This window comes from Malurus melanocephalus, unplaced genomic scaffold, assembly GCF_030028575.1.
Source record: "Malurus melanocephalus ecotype Western Australia unplaced genomic scaffold, MMel_1.1 scaffold_178, whole genome shotgun sequence".
Lineage (NCBI taxonomy): Eukaryota > Metazoa > Chordata > Aves > Passeriformes > Maluridae > Malurus > Malurus melanocephalus.
Window position 1 is genome coordinate 389,615 of NW_026623410.1, and position 19,733 is coordinate 409,347.

Consider the following 19,733-nt stretch of genomic DNA (forward strand, 5'->3'; position numbering starts at 1 on the left):
GGGCGGAGGAGGAGGAGGCGGCGGCGGCGGGATGGAGGGGCTCATCCCGCTCGTTAACCGGCTGCAGGATGCCTTCGCGGCGCTGGGCCAGAACTGYCTGCTCGACCTGCCGCAGATCGCMGTGGTGGGCGGGCAGAGCGCCGGCAAGAGCTCCGTGCTGGAGAACTGCGTCTCCAGGTGAGGGGCGGCGGGCACGGCACCCCCGCGCACCCCGCGCTGCCCCCACACCGCCCGGAGCGCGCGCTGTTCCCAACGGTCGCGGCGCGCGCCCCCCCTCACAGCGGCGGGTGGGGGGAGTGGGGGGGGCGGTGGCAGGCGGGGATGGACCAGGAGGGTTTTTTGGGGGAGCCCGACGGGGACAGTTCGGGGCTCTGAGCCCACCGTGGGTGCTCGGTCCCCACCGAGGATGCTCGGCGTCCCTCCCCCCGCGGTGCCTCGGGGGTGGCGAGGCGGGCCCTGGCCCGGCAGCGCCCGTGATGCGATGTGCGCGCTGCGAGGAAGCCGCCGCGGCTCCGGTGCGAACGCATTCGTGTTCCCGGTTCGTGTGTGCGGTGGGGGGTGACSGCCGCCAGAGGGGAACAAGGTGTTTAAAGCCCCGAACCCTAATTTCGGTGGGGTGCTGGCTTTGCGCTGTTCATTGCTCCCATCCTATCGCGTATAATTYGCATCGTCCCAGCGTGCCTGTGGGTATTCGAATCGCGGAGTCATTAAGGTTGRAAAAGACMTCCAAGATCGTCAASTCCAACATGCGCATCATTTCTAACAATTTACTGATAGGAAAAGGGGGAGCCTGACGATTCGGGTGGTGCTTTTTGACGGCCAGGCAATGCCTCTGGAGATGTCCCTAGGTAAACATGAGCTTCACGTGCTTTTTGATAAAGTTCCTGCTGCGTTTGCCGCAAATAGCTGCGGGCTCCCGGAGGGAGGTGGTGCTCCCGGAGCCGAGCTGCGAGCCTAGYCTGGATTATAGGGTCGAAATACTATTGTGTGTCCGTGACTGGGAGACTTTCATGTGTGGAGATCTTCACTGAAGGTGATACTAAATGCCGTGTCGCTCCACAACCTGGCCATATGTCAGGCTGCAATACCCAGTATAAAAATACTGTTCAGTAGTTCTTCATCTCTGCTTCAGAATAGACTGTGTTAAATATCAGTTCTTCCTCTTCTTTCTCCTTAAAGAGGACAGTACTGCCAATCTCTTGAGTTTGGAAAGCATAAATGTGATCCTCAGAAAGCATGCTGGGCCATCARATTATTACTGTTTTCTTTAAACAAGTCCTTAAAAAGTATTTTGGTAACCTTTTGACTTTCTGATCARTGTGTCTGCAAAGCTGCACTCAGCATATGTGCTGAGGGGAAAAAGCGTCTTCATTTTTCTTTTCAATGAGGATATTTTGGTCTCTGGGGTCGGGGCTGAGTGAGGTGGGCTGATGTCGGTCTCTGGATGCAGCTGTGGAAGATCATACTTACTGCTCCCAGATGCTTGTTACTGCTCGGCTGCCAGAGGGATCTGCTCCTTCTGATCCGCAGGTGGAGCTGTTCTTTTGAGCCATCTGGATGTGCCTGGCTGGAGCAAAAGGTGAAMATGAGAAGTTTGTGCTGATCTGGCCTCTTCGGACAGGAGGCTGGAACCAGCTGCGTGAGTGAGACGTGGGCACTTCTAGAAAGAATTATGAAGGAGAGCTAAGGGCAATAACTTTCCACTCATGTAGCTCTTCACTGTACAGCCTGCAGATTCTGCAACAGAGTCTCTTCAGAGAAAAGATTACAGACTACTGAGAAACACCACCATGTCTCTGTCACATGGGATTCGGAATTTGGTTTCTTTTACTCCTGTTTCAGAGTTCCACGCTGTTGTTTTGTGCAGTAACTTCTTGAAATTCAGCGTGAGCTGAATCTCCCTATTTTGCAACCGTGGAGCCTGTAGTGAAAATGGCATTAAAATGCAGTGCTTCAAACCTATTCCACAAGACTTAGGCAACGATGTTTTACTTGTGCCTTTCCTYCAGACCGAGTGAGTATGTGTGGTCAGCAGATGTGCCCTTGCTAAGCTGTGAGAACTTGGTTGTGAACCCTCAGAACCAGATTAATAAATATCCATGAGATTGGAAGAGGATTTTGCTTGTCAGATCAGCAGGCAAATGGTCTGTATCTCTTTTTAGTAAGCCATAGGATATTCTTGTTTTTATGGGATAATGCAGCTGCTCTCTGCAAACAAGTTTATTTCATCCACATCTGTCTTAATATGGCTTGCAGAGGTAGCAAGTCTCCCTGCAGAGCCATACTGCGCTCCTTTCTCTTTGTTACTGGYACATTGCATGACCTCTGATTAACTGCAGGGCTAACTTTAACTAATAGTAACACAGCTTTGAAATTAACATCAAAATAAAGTAGTCYTTCCATTGCTCTGAAGCTTGAGCATTAACTCTCATGTTTTTTTTTTTTTAGTGTGGGTTTTTTTGTGTAGGTTTTCAGGGGTTTTTACCACATGAAACGTTACCATTAGTAGATTTTGAACTCTTAGCCTCCAGAGAGACGTTCAAGATCTCTTCAGGAATAGGTATAATTGGTATGAGTATGATATCCTCCATGTGAATGGCAGAGTCTTGCTACACACATGCTGCTGGTTGTTAACCTCAGTATTTGTCAGTGGAACTTTGGTAAGGTTGGTAAAGTGTTTCTTAACTCTAGGATCAGGTTGTTATTCTGTGCTGTCTGTAGCCATTGTACCATTTTGCCTGTTTCAGTCTTCCACAGTGTCTTTGGTTGCACAAAGATTATTTTTTTTTCCCACTTGGACATGGAAATTCTTTTCTGACTTGAAGGTGGTATCAAGAGTTGGAGCTTTATGGGTCCTAGGAAACATGCTGGACTATGCAGTATTGTGCACCATCTAATTTATGCACTGCCATAATTTTTCAGAAGGGTTGTGAGGGATCTGACTCTGGCACAGTCCTGTGGGCTGGCAGATGGCCTGGAAATGGGAGCCAGATCCTGTTCTCTCTGAAGCTGYTAAGTGACATGTATCCATCACTGCCTCCAGGGTAGCACCAAGGCTYGTTTAGGTGCACACAGCATCCTTAATGATTTAGTGACTTAACAACAGGCAGGGAATATATTTGGATTAGTTTACATGTGCTTTGCATTGATGRTGGTGTTGTATGAGGATTCTGCATGTTTGCCTGGTTCAAGGATTGTGTAACAACCAGAACTACTGGTCTCGTTGCAAGCTGGCTTTGAACTGAGCTGGAATGAGGCAGTGTCAAACCTCCCAATGTGTCCRTTATTGTTGCTATTTGGATTAGCATCCCTGAGGAATTTGGAGAGTTTCCTCTTTACGTGCTACTCCTCTGTGTGTAAGGAGACAGTTTCTTTTGGTAGTCAAGGACTGTGTGTGAAGGTTTTTCTCTCAGGATTCTGGTTATATTTAGATGGAAACAGAAATTCCGGAGAGCACCTGAGGACAGCAGTCATTTCCATTTAWGGGTTAGACCTTCATGTGTTCATARCTGGAGCTCATGGTGTGTGTTTGAGGAAATGAAATTGTCTGRAGAGCAAATGTTCATCCTACCTCCTTCTGCTTCTTTGTGTAACAGGAGTAAATGTGCCCATAAAATGTGCAGTGTTTGGAGCAAAGGATCTAATGCAATATTGTTGGTAGAGGTTGGTGGGAAAGCGATTCAAAAGCAGAAAGGAGAATCAAACAACAAATACCAGCAGATTGCCAGTGGGAGAAGGCACTTGGCCTGTTCTTACTCCAGTGCTGCAGAGCAGTACAGGGCTATGAGCTCATGTGTTTCGTTTTTTTTAAACTCGCTTTTGATAATAGTAGGCTGACTTAAAAGTCAGCTAATGGCAGAAAGGAAACCCTGTAAAGTGTACTTGGAGAGAAAGCACTTTCTATTATTTTGTACATAACCAACTGAAGGCACAGACAGCAAGCTACCTTGTCAGGGCCTTCTTCTTCAGAAATCRGAACCTTGTTTTATTCTTAAAAATAGCAAGAAATTAATAATTAGATTTCCAACTTGAAAGCTCTCCACTTCCCTTCCTGCTTAATGTAATATAAACTGCATGTGGCCAAATAATTATTTTGTAAGGGATGTGAACTCTTGATTGTAAGCCTGTCAGTCATAATCAAACAGGCACTTTCATTTTAAGAGCCTGAGGTCTGATTGTGTAATTCAGCTTTGCAGCTTTTTGATCTGAGATGCTTTTGATAATCTTAGGGCCATTGTATATAGTRGTAGATATTTATTATGACATATGTACCGATTATTTCTTTTTGAAATTACTATTCCWTGTGTGCTCAGCTCATTCTTTTCTGCTTGAGATGGCGGTTGTGAAAAGACTGCATTGAGTCATTAGGAGAAGGGAAGGGACTTTAACTCTGGCTGCTAGAGCAGAAAATTTCTCCCAAGAATGTAGACACATATTTAGATTGATGCTTCCTGGGGGAGATGTGTTAGGATTGGTGCAGGTATTTTATTCTTTTAGTTACTAGGCATTGACACAAGAACTTTTTTTACAGAAAATCCTTCTCTTTTGTGAAACATGAAAAAGCTAAGCAGTCAAACYGAATACAAACTGAAATGTGGTGCTGTGTTTTCTTTTTTAATCTTAAGGATCTTCTGGAAATGTGAATCAGCCACTCCTTTTCCTGACTAATTAAGCCATTGTACAGCTTTGAGTACAATATTGAGTGTATTAGCCTAGTTATCAAAATGCTCTGGTGCAACGAAAGCAAGAATTTTCYGAGTATTTCATTAATTAGAAACAGCAGCAAAGGAGACAGTGACTCATTTGGGTTTCTTCCCTGAATAAGTTTTCACATTTACACGTTGAAGAACAAGCTGGCCGTTTAGGTGGGACACAGATGGCCTAATTTTGTCCTTAAATGTAACTTCATTGCGGACTTAAAGTTCATTTTTCCCCCCCAAGTCTTGAAAATTGATATATACTAAGTAAGGGAAATGTGTGAAAAACAGACAAGCAAACAAATATGCTGATTCTCTACCCATGTAAAGTTATTTTTTCCTCTAAAAGTACTTTTAGGATTTGTCTCTCTTATTTTTGGCATTTAAATTTTGCCAATTAGGATATTTCTTCTATTATAAGAAAATCTGTATGCTATCATGAGGCAGGCATAGTGTAGGGAGCAGTGCCCTGTCTTCTGGCATTTAGGTTCAGTGTATCAAGCAGTTTGGAGATGCTAAATCAATAAGTGTACCTGTGAGAATACATAGTCGTACTATAACTTCAGCATATTATGTATGGTTAGAGTATTGTAGCATTTAGTGAACACAAGTGTAGTATTTGAAGTCTGAGCTCTAGACTTTAGAAAAACTTCAAACTCCTGCAAAAAGAAATGTTCAAAAACACCCTAGTCTTGTCTCAAGTGCCTTGTGAGAARTCTGTACCACAGATTCAGTGGCAGTTGTTACTGGGAGTTCATTCCGTCAAGGTGCTGAAGGTGGCTGCACTCCTCTGATCGTTTTTAAAGAAGAACAGTCATCTCAGGAGAGATTTGTGGGTTGGGTTTCTTTTTTCTTTTTTTTCAGACCATAGGTATCTACTTAACTTTATCCAGACTTTCCTGGTTTTTAATACAGAGGCACTTCTGAAAGTTCGACAGATTGTCTCACTCTCTAGACTCTTGTATAATATTATAAATCCCGTTTTTCACTGCCTTCTGGAAGGAGCCCACACTTGGGATTTTGTAGTGTTGAACTCAACAAATAACCAACACCTTTGTTGCCTTGCTGTTTCTTTGTGGACATTGCTGCTGATGTTTCAAGCTTATGTCACTTTCCTGTGTAAATGAAATAGCAAACAAGAATTCCCAGCTTAGACAAATAGATGTTAGCAGTGTGATTGTTTGGACATCTTTGGATAAACATTGGGAAAGATTCTGCCATGGGTTGCAGCAGGGATACAGAAGTATGGRCACTGTTCTCTGCCACTCATTTACTGCATGACCTCAAACTGGTTATTAAACATTACGTGCATCACACATGCCTTAACTGTATGCAGAATTTAGATKTTTATTCCTTTATTTTTAACTTGCTCCTGTCTGTAAAAGTAGGTGCTAGCATATGATCTTAAAATCAATATGGGATAACTCTGATTGTAATCTAAAACTTGCTCTTAAGCATTTCTCTTGAGTAGTGGCTGATTTAGATTTCTCTGTGACACCAAAACTGAGTCTTAGATTCTGCTTTGAACAGCTGAGATGTAGCAGTGTTTCCTCATCCCAAAAAAGGACCTTTMCTGGTGTTCAGTTTGTGCCTCTAACAACTTAGTCATTGAGAGCGATAATGTTTGTGGATTGCCTTTYCTCAGCTGATCACTGAACAAATTGGTGATGCTCCTCTAAATATATATAGGTTTCCCAACAGTGCCTAGGTTGCARGCATGAGAGGCAGAGACTTTTTTGCTTTTTCTGGTTTGATTTTTTTATTGTTTTGGGGGGTTTTTAAAGATAATAAGGCCTTCCAGTAAATAGAAGTCCATGAACTCCCCATGTTTGCAGTGCTTGTGTGTAGTGGGCTCCTGGGAATCCCTTTAATGTTGTGTAGGCAGTGTAAAGCCTGTAGTGTAAATATGCTGAGGACAGGAAACGAGCATTATTTAACTGTGACCTTGCATCTTTTTCTTCAGCAAGTTGTATCGAGATGAACAAGGCAGCATTATTGAACTAGAGAGGAGTGAAATCCCATTTAACTGCATGCTGGGCTTTGATGTACTGCCAAGCACTGWTGTCTGTGATAGCCTCTGGGATGTAAAGGAGACTGTAGCTGTAGATAAGAGAGGTTTTCAACCCAAGTGTCTACTGATAATGTCAGCTTTTATAATTTGTATGTGGAAGTTACGCTTTTAATTCAGTACCTAGCATGGTTTTTCTGTATCCTAGCTCCTGTGCAAAAGCACCAAGATTTCATTGTTCAGGTATGCAGGAGATTTACTCTTTGCTGTAATACAGATACATTTCAGCCCTCATAGATGAGATCATCAAAGTCAGAGTAACCTTAGGCACTTGGTCCGTTGTTTACTTTGTGCACTGCTGGTRCCTGAAATGTGCACATTTCAGCTCAGCTCTAGAGGATGCTCTGAAGCTGCCTGTGTGTAACTCACCTGCAGAGAGCAGACAGGGCTCTGCATGGCAAGGATGAGAACAGCTGAGAGACATCTCTGGTCTCTGCTGTGTGACAGTGAGCAAATGGGCTCTRTTCCAGGTCTGCTCATCAGCTAAGTTGAAGGCTGCTGAAGAAATTTGGGCATAATCCACCAGAGGCTGCGTTGTGCCCTTGTGTGCTCACCTGTTTGTTCAGGTGCTAAACAAATGTTGACAAAAGATCCTCAGTGTCTGTAGACCTGGGAAAGAGGCTAGAAAGCTCAGGAGTCTGGGCTGAGACCTACCGCTTAATGACTTTGTTAGTGTTTTGGGGAGTAACAGTGCAGAACACTGTTTTGGTCAGACTTCTAATATAAATTTTCTTGTGGTAATAATCCAGTTTCTGGTGAACAGAGCTGGTATTAAATTTCACTATTGAGCTAAACAGACTTTACCTTGTCATGGACAAATATTCATTTGCACTTACCACAGTCTGAAAGAAGGATAAATGGGCAGGTATAAAAGGATAGCATGGCTAGAGAAGAGAAACTGTTCGAGAAACTTGGATCACTTGTTTTGGGAACAATCATCTCCTTTCCCCCTTCCTTCCATAGTTGTCTTCCTGTCTATAAATTCATGCAGTTCCCATTGTATGCATTCCAGAGAGAGTACAGGAGCTGAATCCAGTTACATTCCAATAATACAAAATTATTTGAAATGGCTTGTATTGTACTAAAAAAAGATAATTGTACAGTTTGACACCTTGTGTAGCACAAAAGAAAAAATGTCTCTTCAGAAGCATCACAAAAATACAATTTTCATTTGATTTTACTAGGATGTGTCACTGTTGATGGCAATCCTGTGCTAGTGTTTAAATAGTCTGTACTGCTGGATCCCTGTTCAGGRCAGTGGGATGTGGTAGGAAGAGCAGCAGCTTATTTTTTCTGGGTTTTTGATAACAGCACTGGAATTCGCAATATCTGAAAGATTTCTCTTGACAAGAGTGTCAAGAGGTGAATTATTTGCTAAATGCAAGTATTTCTATAACAGTTAGCTTCATGTAGCTTATATGCCTTGATTGATGGGACATGCTGTCTACKTTCTGATCCTTGCAGTCAGATTTTTGTTTATCTCTGATTATATTAGGGAGGAAAACTTTTTACTCAAATTTTTCTAAAGAAACATTGTTTATAGCATTTGGCAGCTGGAAGTGATTGGAAAAAAACCCAAACAGCCAAGGTCTATTTACAGCACTGACAACAATTTGAAGTAAGTAAAGAATTGTTGTTGTTTGTTTCTTGTGTTGAGATACAGAATCTTGCTGCATTAGTATTCATCCTGAGAATGGATGGGCTTTTATGCACYAACATCCTATGCAAATGAGTCCTTTCCTAAAAGCAAACATATCTGATTAGGGAGAGTAAGTTGTCCTGCAAAGTCTGCTTTGTTCTTTTTGACACGAAAAATCTGAGAATTGTTGGAGTTTCTTTGTGTTKTGTGCTTCCTTTCTCCCCCTTCCACCACTGCTTGGAATTGATGGAGAGCACCGTTGGGCAGGAAATAGCAGAAGCTTTTGTGAAATCTTGAAAGAGGAAAAAGGGCATTTTCACAAATGGAATTAGGATGATGCAGCAAAGTGCTGGCTGGCTGCCAGGGAGGACAGATGCATCGTGCATACCGTGCCTTGCCCATGAGCGTGCACATTGGCAGCTTCCCACTCTGTTCAGCCAGCGAGCCCACAGCCCARCACAATCACTGCAAACAGAGCACTGTTCATCTCACCACTCCTGGGGCTTTGCCTGGCAGGTTTTCATGCCTGTGTAYGGCAAGTTTTCAGTCCTGTAAGCATTACTGAGATTTTCAAACTTTCTATCAGTTAATAGACATATTTTGAATACTAGGAAGTGCGTTTTCTTTCCTTGAGTGAGTGAACAGGCCTCCTTTTTCTGTGTGGAAATGTGATTCCGGGTACTGTTGCTGTTGTCAAAATACAGCATTAGACTTGGTCTAAGAAGGTCTGTGCCTACTTAGACTTGAGCTCAAATRTCCCCTACTTTGGAGAACCTGTTGATTTCAGTCATGTTTAATGGAAGACTTTACCATTGGTGCCAGAGTAATTTTTGGCACTAATTTTCTCATAGCTMTATAATGTCTAATGGGGTAGATGTAAGCTTGTTGAGCAGAAATGGTGCTGCTACTTACAGAAAGCATCTTCCAGATCCAAGAGAAGTATAATAAAAGGGAATTCTAAGCCTGCTCTCTCTCCAGCTTCTGCATGAAGAGGATATCTCAAGCTTTGCTTTCCTACCTTGRTAGTGCCTAAGCATTGTCATTCAGCGTATTTGGTATGGAGGTGCCCAACTAGTGTGACTGGAATCCCTTGCCAGGTTATTTGAATTTTTTCAAGGGCTTTAAAAAAATAAACTCTTTAACCATATTTAATATCAACACTCACTTATTCCCATAGTTAGGTCTTTTTGGGTAGACTTTTTTCTCCATTGCAATCTGGRTTTTGTAATAGTTGCTTTCAATTCCATAAAGGAGTTAGGGGAAAAGAGACCCAAAGAGACATTGTAGGATATGAGGTTGTAGTCATGTGTAAGATATTCAACACTTTATTTTTTATTTTTCTTAATTAAACTTGTGTTCTTACTTGAAAGTGATGGATAGGTTAATTGGAGTGTCCCTGCTTTGCTGTTCAGGTCCGGGAGTTCAGCAGTGGTGATGAAGGACACTGATGGGTTAGAAAATGGCTTCTCAAAACCACTAAGTTTATCTACCCTGCTTGAGAGGAAGAGTTGAGAGCCCTGAGGTGTCTGGATATACTCTGTTTCTCACCCCTAAAAATCTTCACACGCTGCATGTGTAGTTACTGCTCCTGGGTACTGTGCTTGGTTGAGCAGGTTAATTAAAATGATCCATCAGCTGAAGGAAGATTTACCTTGAAAGGGTGGTTACTGCAAACTGAGACCAAACATGAAGTAAATACCGAAGAGTCTTGATAAAGATGCCAGCCATCTATACTGTGTGGTTTCCAAAAAAACTCCAGAAAGATTGGTACAGAGTTTTAGGAGCTGATATATCTAAGATCGCTAAAAATCCCTGGCCTCTAAAATGCATTTAGCATGCCTGGTAGGCCTAATTAAGATAGATATCATTGGTCTTCAATAAAGCAGATTAATTGTCTTGTACATCTTCCTGTAAGGCCCATTATATTAGGCCGAGGTTTTACAGCCACTGAACAAAGCTGTGGGACACTTCTGATTGACAGATATTGTGCTTAAATAAACCCTATTTACTCTTGTGTAACAAATGAAAGGAGGTGAGGGATCAAGTGGTGACTGACAGTAAGAATTGGTACTTACTGATGAGGAACATCATATATGGCCAAATATCAGYGTAATGTAGAAACACTCCTGTGTTAGTGAATTAAAAAAGGCTCTCACGATTGAGAATATCAAAGCACGACTGGGGTAGTGCCTTAAGGCTTTTGAGGCTTCTTGAAAATATGTCCTAGGGTTATCTTTGTACTGTCACTTGAAGGGTAGRGAATCTGTGCTTCCAAAGCCACTAAGAATAAATACAGTGGTGTCTTGTGTCAGTGATGAAAAAYCTCATGGACTTAATTCCTAAGAAGGCCTCTGCATAAATGCAAAGTACATTTTCCATCTCTTGGACATACTTTGCTTTGTAATCAATAGAAGTGGGTGAAAGATTGGCTGAGTCTTCTGTGGGGTTGGTGAACACAGGAGCAGGTGAGATAGAATGACCACATCTGCAAAATATGTCTTCAGATGTATATTGTTAGCATTAAGTGTTCTTCAGGTATAAATTAACTGGGTTTGGTTTTTGGGTTTTTAAAACCTGATGAAACAACTTAAAAATAATTCACTGCTCCCTTCCTCAGGCTTACACTGGACCATGCTTTTTCCTGTTTCTTGAGGTTTTTTAGTGCTTTGCTTTGAGGCTAACTATGAGAAATGGAAAAAAACGAAAGCTTTTTGAGTATTTATCTGTGTTTTACACAGAATTTGGAGATGCTGAGCTGTATGGACATGTGTCAGTGTTCCTGTGAAACTGTGTGGTCTTTTGCACAAGATATGGTCATTCAGCTGCTAATATGGGCCACAAGTGCTCCTGGTGTGCCAKGCTGGAGTTGTATAAAACAATAAACACTGTTGGAAAAAGGCCCAGGAAAACTTTTGACTTTGGGCATAATTGCWTCCTATTGTAATTAAAACTGTGTTGCATTCCTTGGCAAAACTTGGGAATAAAAGCCTGTGGGGAGTGCTACCAGTGCACTGTTGTTTATATTAACTGCTGATGTATCGTGGCCTTTCTGCATTTGAGAGAAATTGAAGGTCTTGGGATGCTCTTGGTTTTAGTGGGAGAACTTTCATAACGTTGCTAATGTTGTTTGGCAAAATGAAATCAATGGGTCATTTCTGATCTTCTGTAGGAGAACTCTAGCTCTTGTCTGGAGCCTGGCATGTTTCTGCCCTTAGTGAAAAATGKGCATGCCCTTTCTTTGGAGGCAATTCTGATTTTTTGACCACTTCATCACTGTCAATTTGAATTGTTTGTAGCTCTTTAATTAATGCAGTTACTGTGTAATCATTGGCATTTTCCTTGGTTATTTGATTTCCTGAATTCCCTCTACATTTTGTATGAATTAATTATGTTGATATGGATGTAAATTGGTTGCTATTTATCCTGTGTGATACTGACCATGTAACTGATCAAAGCATAGAACATTTCTGAGTCCTATGCTAGCCAAGTAAAGAAAATTTAAGCTGCTGTTTTGCAACCACAATGAAGTTCTAAGTGGTGGTRCATCATCACTTTTCACACAAACTGGGGATTCTTCTGTTTTGTTTTGCCTTTTTTTTTTAAACATAATAAATACTTTTAGCTAGAGATCTCCTAATGAAACCACTTACTCTACCTGGAAATCCCCTGGAATACGTTATATGTATGTTTTATTTGTTTAATGTGTTCTCTTTTTTTGTAAGCTGCAGTCCTACATTATAATGAGACCACCTCACTRAAGGAGCCCCTGTCTGGTTTGCTTTTCAGCATTTCACAACAGTTTCTGCCCTTCCTGAAGTTTGAAAGGATGTTCCCATCTCTTCCATGAGACTCTTCATTTAATGAGTTGTCTAATTACTTYTTCACCTTAAAGCCTGAGCTGGCTTATTAATGTAGACTACTGAAATGTTGGTATGGCCGTTGATAATTTGTTTCACCATCCTGTGGCATCAGTTTGAGACCTGGGTTTTAACAAGTSAGATTCAAACTATTATCTGTTCTTTTATGCATTGAACAAACAGTAGACATTAAATTTCATAGATACACTAGTCCACATCTCTGATACTGGAAATGAGCAGTACTAGAGAGTGAAGACAACAGAGTTTAAGTTGTGCAGTAAGACATGAGTCATTTTATATGGTAATAATTTTTTGGCACTGAAAATATTTTGCTCTTGAAAGTATTTAATGGTGTTCTAACAGCTGAGTGCATTCTAAGGTTGAGGAGTTTCTGAAGTGATGTCCTGGCACACCTGGCTGTTTGCCTCTTATTTGCATTTGATATATTCAGCCCTGGCCAGGCCTTGCTGATGGACTGTCCTGTCACTGTAGCATTGCTGCTGAGCTGGTACAGCTGGTGTCAGCACAGAGCTTTTTGCTGAAAACACTCTGAGAGTGAAGATATAAAAGTAGTTGGAATCTTAATGTAGAATGAATGTCTCCTAAAGGAGCAGGGYTGTCATTCCCAGCTTTATTCTTTAACAATGTGTTTCTTCTTTCCCGCACCTCATCATTGTTAAGTGATCCTGCAGTTGTGCATACAGGTGCACCCAGGCCCACTACCCCTACCACACAAAACAGCCTTTCCTCTCCCTTGTTGGTGCCTTTGAGCACAAATTCTCAGGCATGTACATTTTYCTAGATGGATTTCTTCCACAGCTGCTTTGACTGAAGTGATTTTTTTTTCTCCCAGCTCTCACTAAACAAAGCTATACACACTGACCAAAAAGTGGGGAAAAGCAGCTYKCTCAAGSCTGTCCTTAGAAGAATGTTAGGTGTGCCATCAGKASATTTTGGTCTGATAGAACATKTGAGACTTGKCTCTGTTCAGTCCTGTTRTATTTCTTGCTGCTTTRCTTGTGTAAGTTGTGRGGCCATTTCTAATATAGAGGGGTTTTGTTCAGCACTACTGACAAACCCTTTAGAGAATGCTTTCTGTTCCAACAGGAGAGGAAGACCTGCATCTTGGATGTCAGAGTAGGCATTTCTGCAGAAACTGTTGTGCAGCATTTAATCTGATTCCCTTGCTGTCTATTTATAGTGTGGTACTATGTTGCTTTTCCTAAAGAAGTGCAAGCTGTGTTTCAGATTTGATTTACATTTCTCCGTGTGTTTAAGAAATGGCTTTTTTTTCTGGAAGTCGAGTTTATGTATTTATTTGTAACATCTGAATTGAGCTGGACAGAGAATGTGCACAGGTGCCATTACCTTGTGGCTGAAGCTGGAATTTCAAATGTAAAAAAAAAAAATCCCTATCCCTGTGGGCAGATTGACGTCAGTGTCTCTTTTCATACATGTAAAACACCCATTCAGTGGTTAAGTGGTGGGGGGGAAGTTTTCTCCTTGTGAACCCCATTACCCTCATTCTTYGACTTTTTCCCTCTTCAAACTGCATTTGTAGCAGAAGTTTCATGTCCTGCTGTTGCGCTGTTAAACTGGTTATGTGATGAAAAACACGGCTGTCTTCTCTGCCGATGTTTGCTTGCACAGACAAKAGTTCAGCTCATTAGACAGGGTTAACGAATGCCACCACGTTTGGAGATGTTAAGAGGACGTTCTGAAGAAAAATTGGTGTCTTACCTTTCTTTCTGATATTGTTGTTGAGGAAAGGTCAGTGTTGTATACACTGGGAGCTGCATYAATGCAGTGTTCTTTATCGCTGAATGTGCTTAGTTTGAAGCAGAAAAATCAATAAGTCTTTTCAGCCTTTGACTCCCTGAAGGATTTTCCTGTCTCATGTGGTGCTGTAGAGGACACTGGTTTGGGTGATCAGTTTGTCCTGAGTGGCAATTCATTTTAGCTTCTTGATGGGAAAAAAAAATTCTATATGTTAAATTATTGAAAACCAGTGTTTGAAACTGTGATCTCAATATGCATTTGCTACCTCCTGGGCTGCTGTCATTTAAGTGCATACAGAAGTATGACCATGTTCCCATTACTATTTTCTCCTTTCCCCCATGAGAAAATATCAGTAGATGTTCATTTAGGGGCAGCTGTGTCTCCATTAGTAGATACTGAAATTACAACAGACCTATTTGAAGGCCTTTGCAATCTCTTTAGGCTAATTTTTGTATCCTGTTGCTGTCTCAAGTGTTATAAAGCATCACAACAGATTTAAATCAGTACACCTGATGTTTTTGCAGTATCTTTGCTTTGGAGATTACTTGAATTCCTAATTAATTGTACTTCTGCCTGCAGGTCTGTGTTTGAGTAGGGAAGTTAATGAGCTAGCTTGTGTTTGAACAGCCTCCAGTTTCATGGTATGCTTTGGTTTGCAGAGTAATCACAGTGCAAGCACAACATTAACAAGTACTGAGAAAGTGAAACACATTTTAGCTAGAAATTAACATAGTTTCATTCAAAATGCTGGGGAATTCTAAGGTGGCACGAGGCACAGCTGACGGCCGCTCYGTGTTCTTCAGAGCCTTAGAACTGCTTGCATATGTTATTATTTTTAATTTTTTTTTATGTGTAGGTGTTTGGGAAGGATGTCTTCAGTGCTCATATCACAGGTGGAGTTGCTGTATTTCTTTTCTGCTAAAGCTTTGTTACCTGTTGGTGCTTGTGGAAAGTGGTTCACTGTTGCACTCCTGATCCAGTCTTGGCTCAGACCTAACATCATCTGACAAATAATAGCTTGAATATATGTGTGTTTATTTTTCGTAGATGCATCCTCAAGGCTTGTTTTAAACCATTCAGGTTTGTGTGCTGCCTTTAAAGGAACTGCTAAAGTCAGGCATCTATTGAGCAGTGCAAGGTCACTGTGAAGACACTCAGTGGTTATAGGCAACAGGTGATTTCTCAAGTAGCTTGGGCAGACCTAAATAGTTCTGTCTAAAGGGCTGACAAGGGCTCTACTTTGTTCCTTTGACTCTTATCCTTTTCCCCATCCCTCTCAAGCTGCACATTGCTGCCTCATCCTTTGTGCAGACACTCACCTGTATGACAGCAGTTAACCAGATGACCTCTGCCATTTGACTGAAAATTCCTGCCTTAGCCGTTTGCTATGCTGCTTTTCACCTGAGCCAGAGAGGTGAGTTAGCAGTGCTGCTAAGGCAGGCAAGAAGATTCAACATCCTTTGTAAGGCAGGAAAAACAAGGGGATTTTGATGAGCTGATTGATGAGCAACTCTGTTTACCCCTGAATTTTATTCCTCTGGAGACACTTATTTGAAGCAAACACTCTTCAAACCTCTCACTGAACCTCATAGTGTTTATATGTTTAATAAGTATGGTAACTGGGGAAGACCCTGAGAAAAACATCTTTTCAGTTGCATAGGGAGTCCCTCTGTCTTTGAAGGCATGGAAAACATCATGGGCATGCATAATGATATGATAAAGTWGGTATCTTTGTTTCTTTGCTTGCTTCCTTGGTCCAAGGACGCTTTCTCCCTCTGTCCTGCAGTACTTCTGGTGTTTAGCTTCCATTCAAAACTTCTGGGYAGATGTGTTGCTGGAAGAGTTATCTGGGGATTTGAGCTGGGTGAGTGTGTGAAAGAGTAGGTGCAGAATGCTAATGGTTTGGTTTGTTCAGAGCTTTGCTGTGATGTGTGTATATTCCTGTGTTTAGTTCCTCTTCAAATCAATTGTGCAATGATGACAGAAGTGTTTTAGAGGGTCTGGAAAATTTGGGCATCGCTTTGGGTACTCTACTATGCACGGTGACATGTTACATGTTATGCTCTTGAAGAGGGTTGGCAATGCCCTGAGACAGTAATTTCGTTTTAATACACATTTGTCTAGTATGTAATGACCTACTACTATCTTCAACCAAAATTAACAGCCCTACTTTATAGGAGTATTTGATATAAATCTGTCCACATCAAATTTCCATTTTTATACAGAGGAGGTTCCAAATTAGTCCAATATCTTATGTAAGTGCACTGTACTTTCTGGGTAGTAACTATTTTTTAAATGTTTCTAGGGATTTTCTTCCACGAGGCTCTGGAATAGTGACAAGACGACCATTGGTCCTGCAACTCATCACTGCCAAAACAGGTATTCTCTTTCTCTTTTTGGGTCAGTGCCTGGACAAAGTACTGATGTACTTCARCAGGAGAAAAAACTTTTCTAAGAAGACATAAGCAATGTGAAGAAAGGTGCCACTAGGCTGTCTGAAGCAAAGGCCCACTGCTTCAAAATTGTATACTCAGGACCAGCTAATYTCATTGTCTAGTCTGGGAAAACGGTAACAGCTAAATCCTAGAGCACATGGTGACTTTAATCCAAGATCAGGTCGAAGTGGTRGAGAACCATCATTACATGCAATATGCTTTGGAAATTAGCTTTGATTTATTAATTTCTTCATGAGCTTTTGCAGTTGTATTAGTTAACACACCAAAATTGCTGCACTTCTACCTTTAACTCTTGCTCCAGTGCACACAGATTTGATTCCACACAGCCTATTTTCATAACTTGTCTTTTTTGTTTGGGCTCACTGCACTAAGTAGAGCAGAAGGTAGATTGGGRGAAAACAAGGCTTCTGTGTGTTTGTGTGGTCAAAAATATAAATACTTTTGGGTTTACTACTAAGCTGTGGGACACATAGTGAGATCTTTCATCAGAATTCACCACTTTGTGCTCTTCCAAGGGGCCCTTGATCTGCTGTGGTGTAGCTYAGTTCTGGCTTATATAAAAGTAGCTATGGTTCACCATCATTCCAGTTTTTGTTGATGTTACTTCTAAACCAATGTAAGCAACAAAAATCACTGGTTTACTATTTACTTCTGCTTAAAATAGTTAAAATGAAATGAAATAACATGCAAACCAGCACTGAAAACCAAAAAGTGATCTTTAAATTATGGACCATGATGTAACTGGGGAAGAAACAAAATTATAGCTGCCTGTGGAACTTCAGTCTGTCCCTGTATGTGAGGTTTTTGTGTGTATTTCTTTCCTGAAGGTCTTTGCATTGTTCAATAAACAGGTAGACTGCAGTCTGCCTGGGCTTCAGGATTTTTTTGGAATTACTGTTTTTAAAACAGTCATACTTTCAATGTCTCCATGAACTTCCATGGTGTTTACATTGTGGAAAAGAAAGGAAAAACACTGGAATTCAGTATTTCTGCTYAGCTTAGAAACTTTAGGATTGTCAAGTGTGTAATACACTGTTAGTGCTTTATATAGATCTTTAAWAAGAAGTTTGTTTTCATTGGGGATATGAGCACTTGCCATTTTTGTCACGTAAATAACACAACAAAAACTTTAAAAATTCTGGAGAACTAAGCTTCAGCCTAATTTTGTGCTTCCKGGATGTCAAGGCATATTTCTCCTGTTAGGAAATGCTGTGTATTTCTTGTTTGGGATTAAATGCCAAGACCTTTAAAATGCAAGCTTTAATTATTTTGTTACTTTCTTTAAACTTTGTTCCACTGTTGTTGTTTTTGGTGGTGAAATTCCAAGTAACTTTATCTTTTAAGTCACCTTTATCTTTGTGAACTAAATTTAAGAAAACAAAATAAAGAAAACTGCTTAGAGCAGCACAGTGTTCTTTTACAGGAAGCAGATGCTGGACTGATTTCTGTGAAGTCCATAATTATCTAAAATGTTATAGAATAATTAGAGGGCTATATCAGCTTCTTGTTGCTGGAGTAAACAAAATTAATTTTTAATCCTAGGATTTTTCTTGCCTTTTAAAGTAACTATTCTTAATAGTAGAATATTCCTTGGGAGGGAGGGGAGAGAAGGGTCACTTTTTTATACAGGCATGCAGAGATGACTATAAGATACTTTAGCAATGTTTTGGAACTGGCTAAGAATAGTTTTGGAATGTGAATTTGATGGGCAGAGGTGGTTAAGGCTTCATTTAACTTTGAGTTATTGCTCTAAGGGATGAAGATTAGCAGAGGAGGTGTTTGTGCACATSAATGTAAGACAAATCTTTGACCATCCATTATTAGGGTTGGACATGGCATAGAAGGGCGCAGCAGGAATTGGTTGTGAGGAGTTACCAGGGACTGTCCAACATCTGAGAGATCTGACTCTTCTGTGTAAAGAGCTGTTACCCCTGCAAGGGGTGACATAAAACAATTCARTACTAAGAAACAAATCCCATGAGAGATGTGGAGTATATTTTTTTTAGAATTTTATTTACCTATTTTAGAAGTTCTGTGTAGTTCATACTAAGCTTCACATGCAGTGACCTGTTGACCTCTTTTAGTCACTGACGTGTCGGTGGTAGCGATTCCTAAATGGCTCTGTGGCATTTGCACTCCACATCCAATGCAAACACTGTACTCTGCTGAGCTATTAAAGGCAAATACAAAGTTTTGAATTAAATATTGCAACTGACAAGTTATCTTTAATGGTTTTGAGTATTTTTCTGAGTTTGATAATACCAAGAGAAATACCAAGTAGAAYAGAGTATATCAAAATATGGATGTTAAAAAGAATTTGCAGTCCTCTGAAAGACTGTGGCTTGTTCTCTGTTGTAACCAGTCTCTGAAGGAGTTCAGAGTACCATTGTTTTGGAGAAAATAGTCCCACCTGGGAAGGTGCAATTTAGTGGGGTTGAAAAGGCTCAGGTGTGRGCAGCGTGCTGTCAGCTGGAAACCTGTCTGATGGCCACCTTCAGGTTTAACAAGTTGGGCAAGACAGCTGAGATAAATTAGCCATTCAGGGGATGGGCATGGGAGGAATTCCACCTGCTCTTTTCCTGGCTAAGAAGTTGGATGTGGGGCAGTTTAATTTGTGAGACTGATGTCTGAACTTAGGGAAAAGAACATTCTGGTTCTTTCATTATTTGACTGCTGCTGTGTAAGATCCAGGGAGCTCTAGGATGCTTTCTCACCAGACAGCATTTGTTGAAAATKCTGCAGTGTTGTGGTATTTCAGCAGTTCCCACTATGTGTAGAGTGCTTGTCTCTCTCTTTCTTACTCGTGATTGCTTTCTGGCCAGCAGGAATGCATTATGTCTTCCTGTAGTTGGGTCTTTCRAAGGGTTTTTCTCTGTGTATCTTTAAGATGCAGGTGTTGATGCACAGCTGACCTGGGATGAGAATTTTGAGTGAGCTTGAGGCTTTCCTTCCTTTGAGTTGGTATTCCTTAATTCATGCATTAGAACCTATTTCTTGAACATTCTAAGTTTTTGTTTCAGAACTTTCAGTATACTTCTTAGCTTGGTGAGTTTTTTATCTAATACAGCAGTATGATTAAATAAACTTCGTTGGAGTTAATAAGTATTTTAAATGGTCCTGTTGAGTAAGCTTTGAGAAGAAAATTAATTGAAATTTCTGAGAAGATCTTGAGAGGTAGGTTGGTGTTTTGTTGTGGGATGGGTTTTTTTGTTGTTGTGGGTTTTGTGTGTAGGTTTG

The 19,733-nt window shown here is 41.0% G+C and overlaps 1 protein-coding gene across 1 annotated transcript in view; it reads left to right on the top strand.

Annotated features, from left to right (window-relative positions):
* DNM3 (dynamin 3) overlaps window positions 1–19,733 on the top strand; it is a 169,678-nt gene continuing 149,945 nt past the window's right edge. The window contains exons 1-2 of the mRNA XM_057372765.1: window positions 1–177; window positions 16,346–16,419. Of these exons, the coding sequence (XP_057228748.1) occupies window positions 32–177; window positions 16,346–16,419 (220 nt within the window). The 5' untranslated portion in view covers window positions 1–31. The remainder of the gene's footprint in view (window positions 178–16,345; window positions 16,420–19,733) is intronic.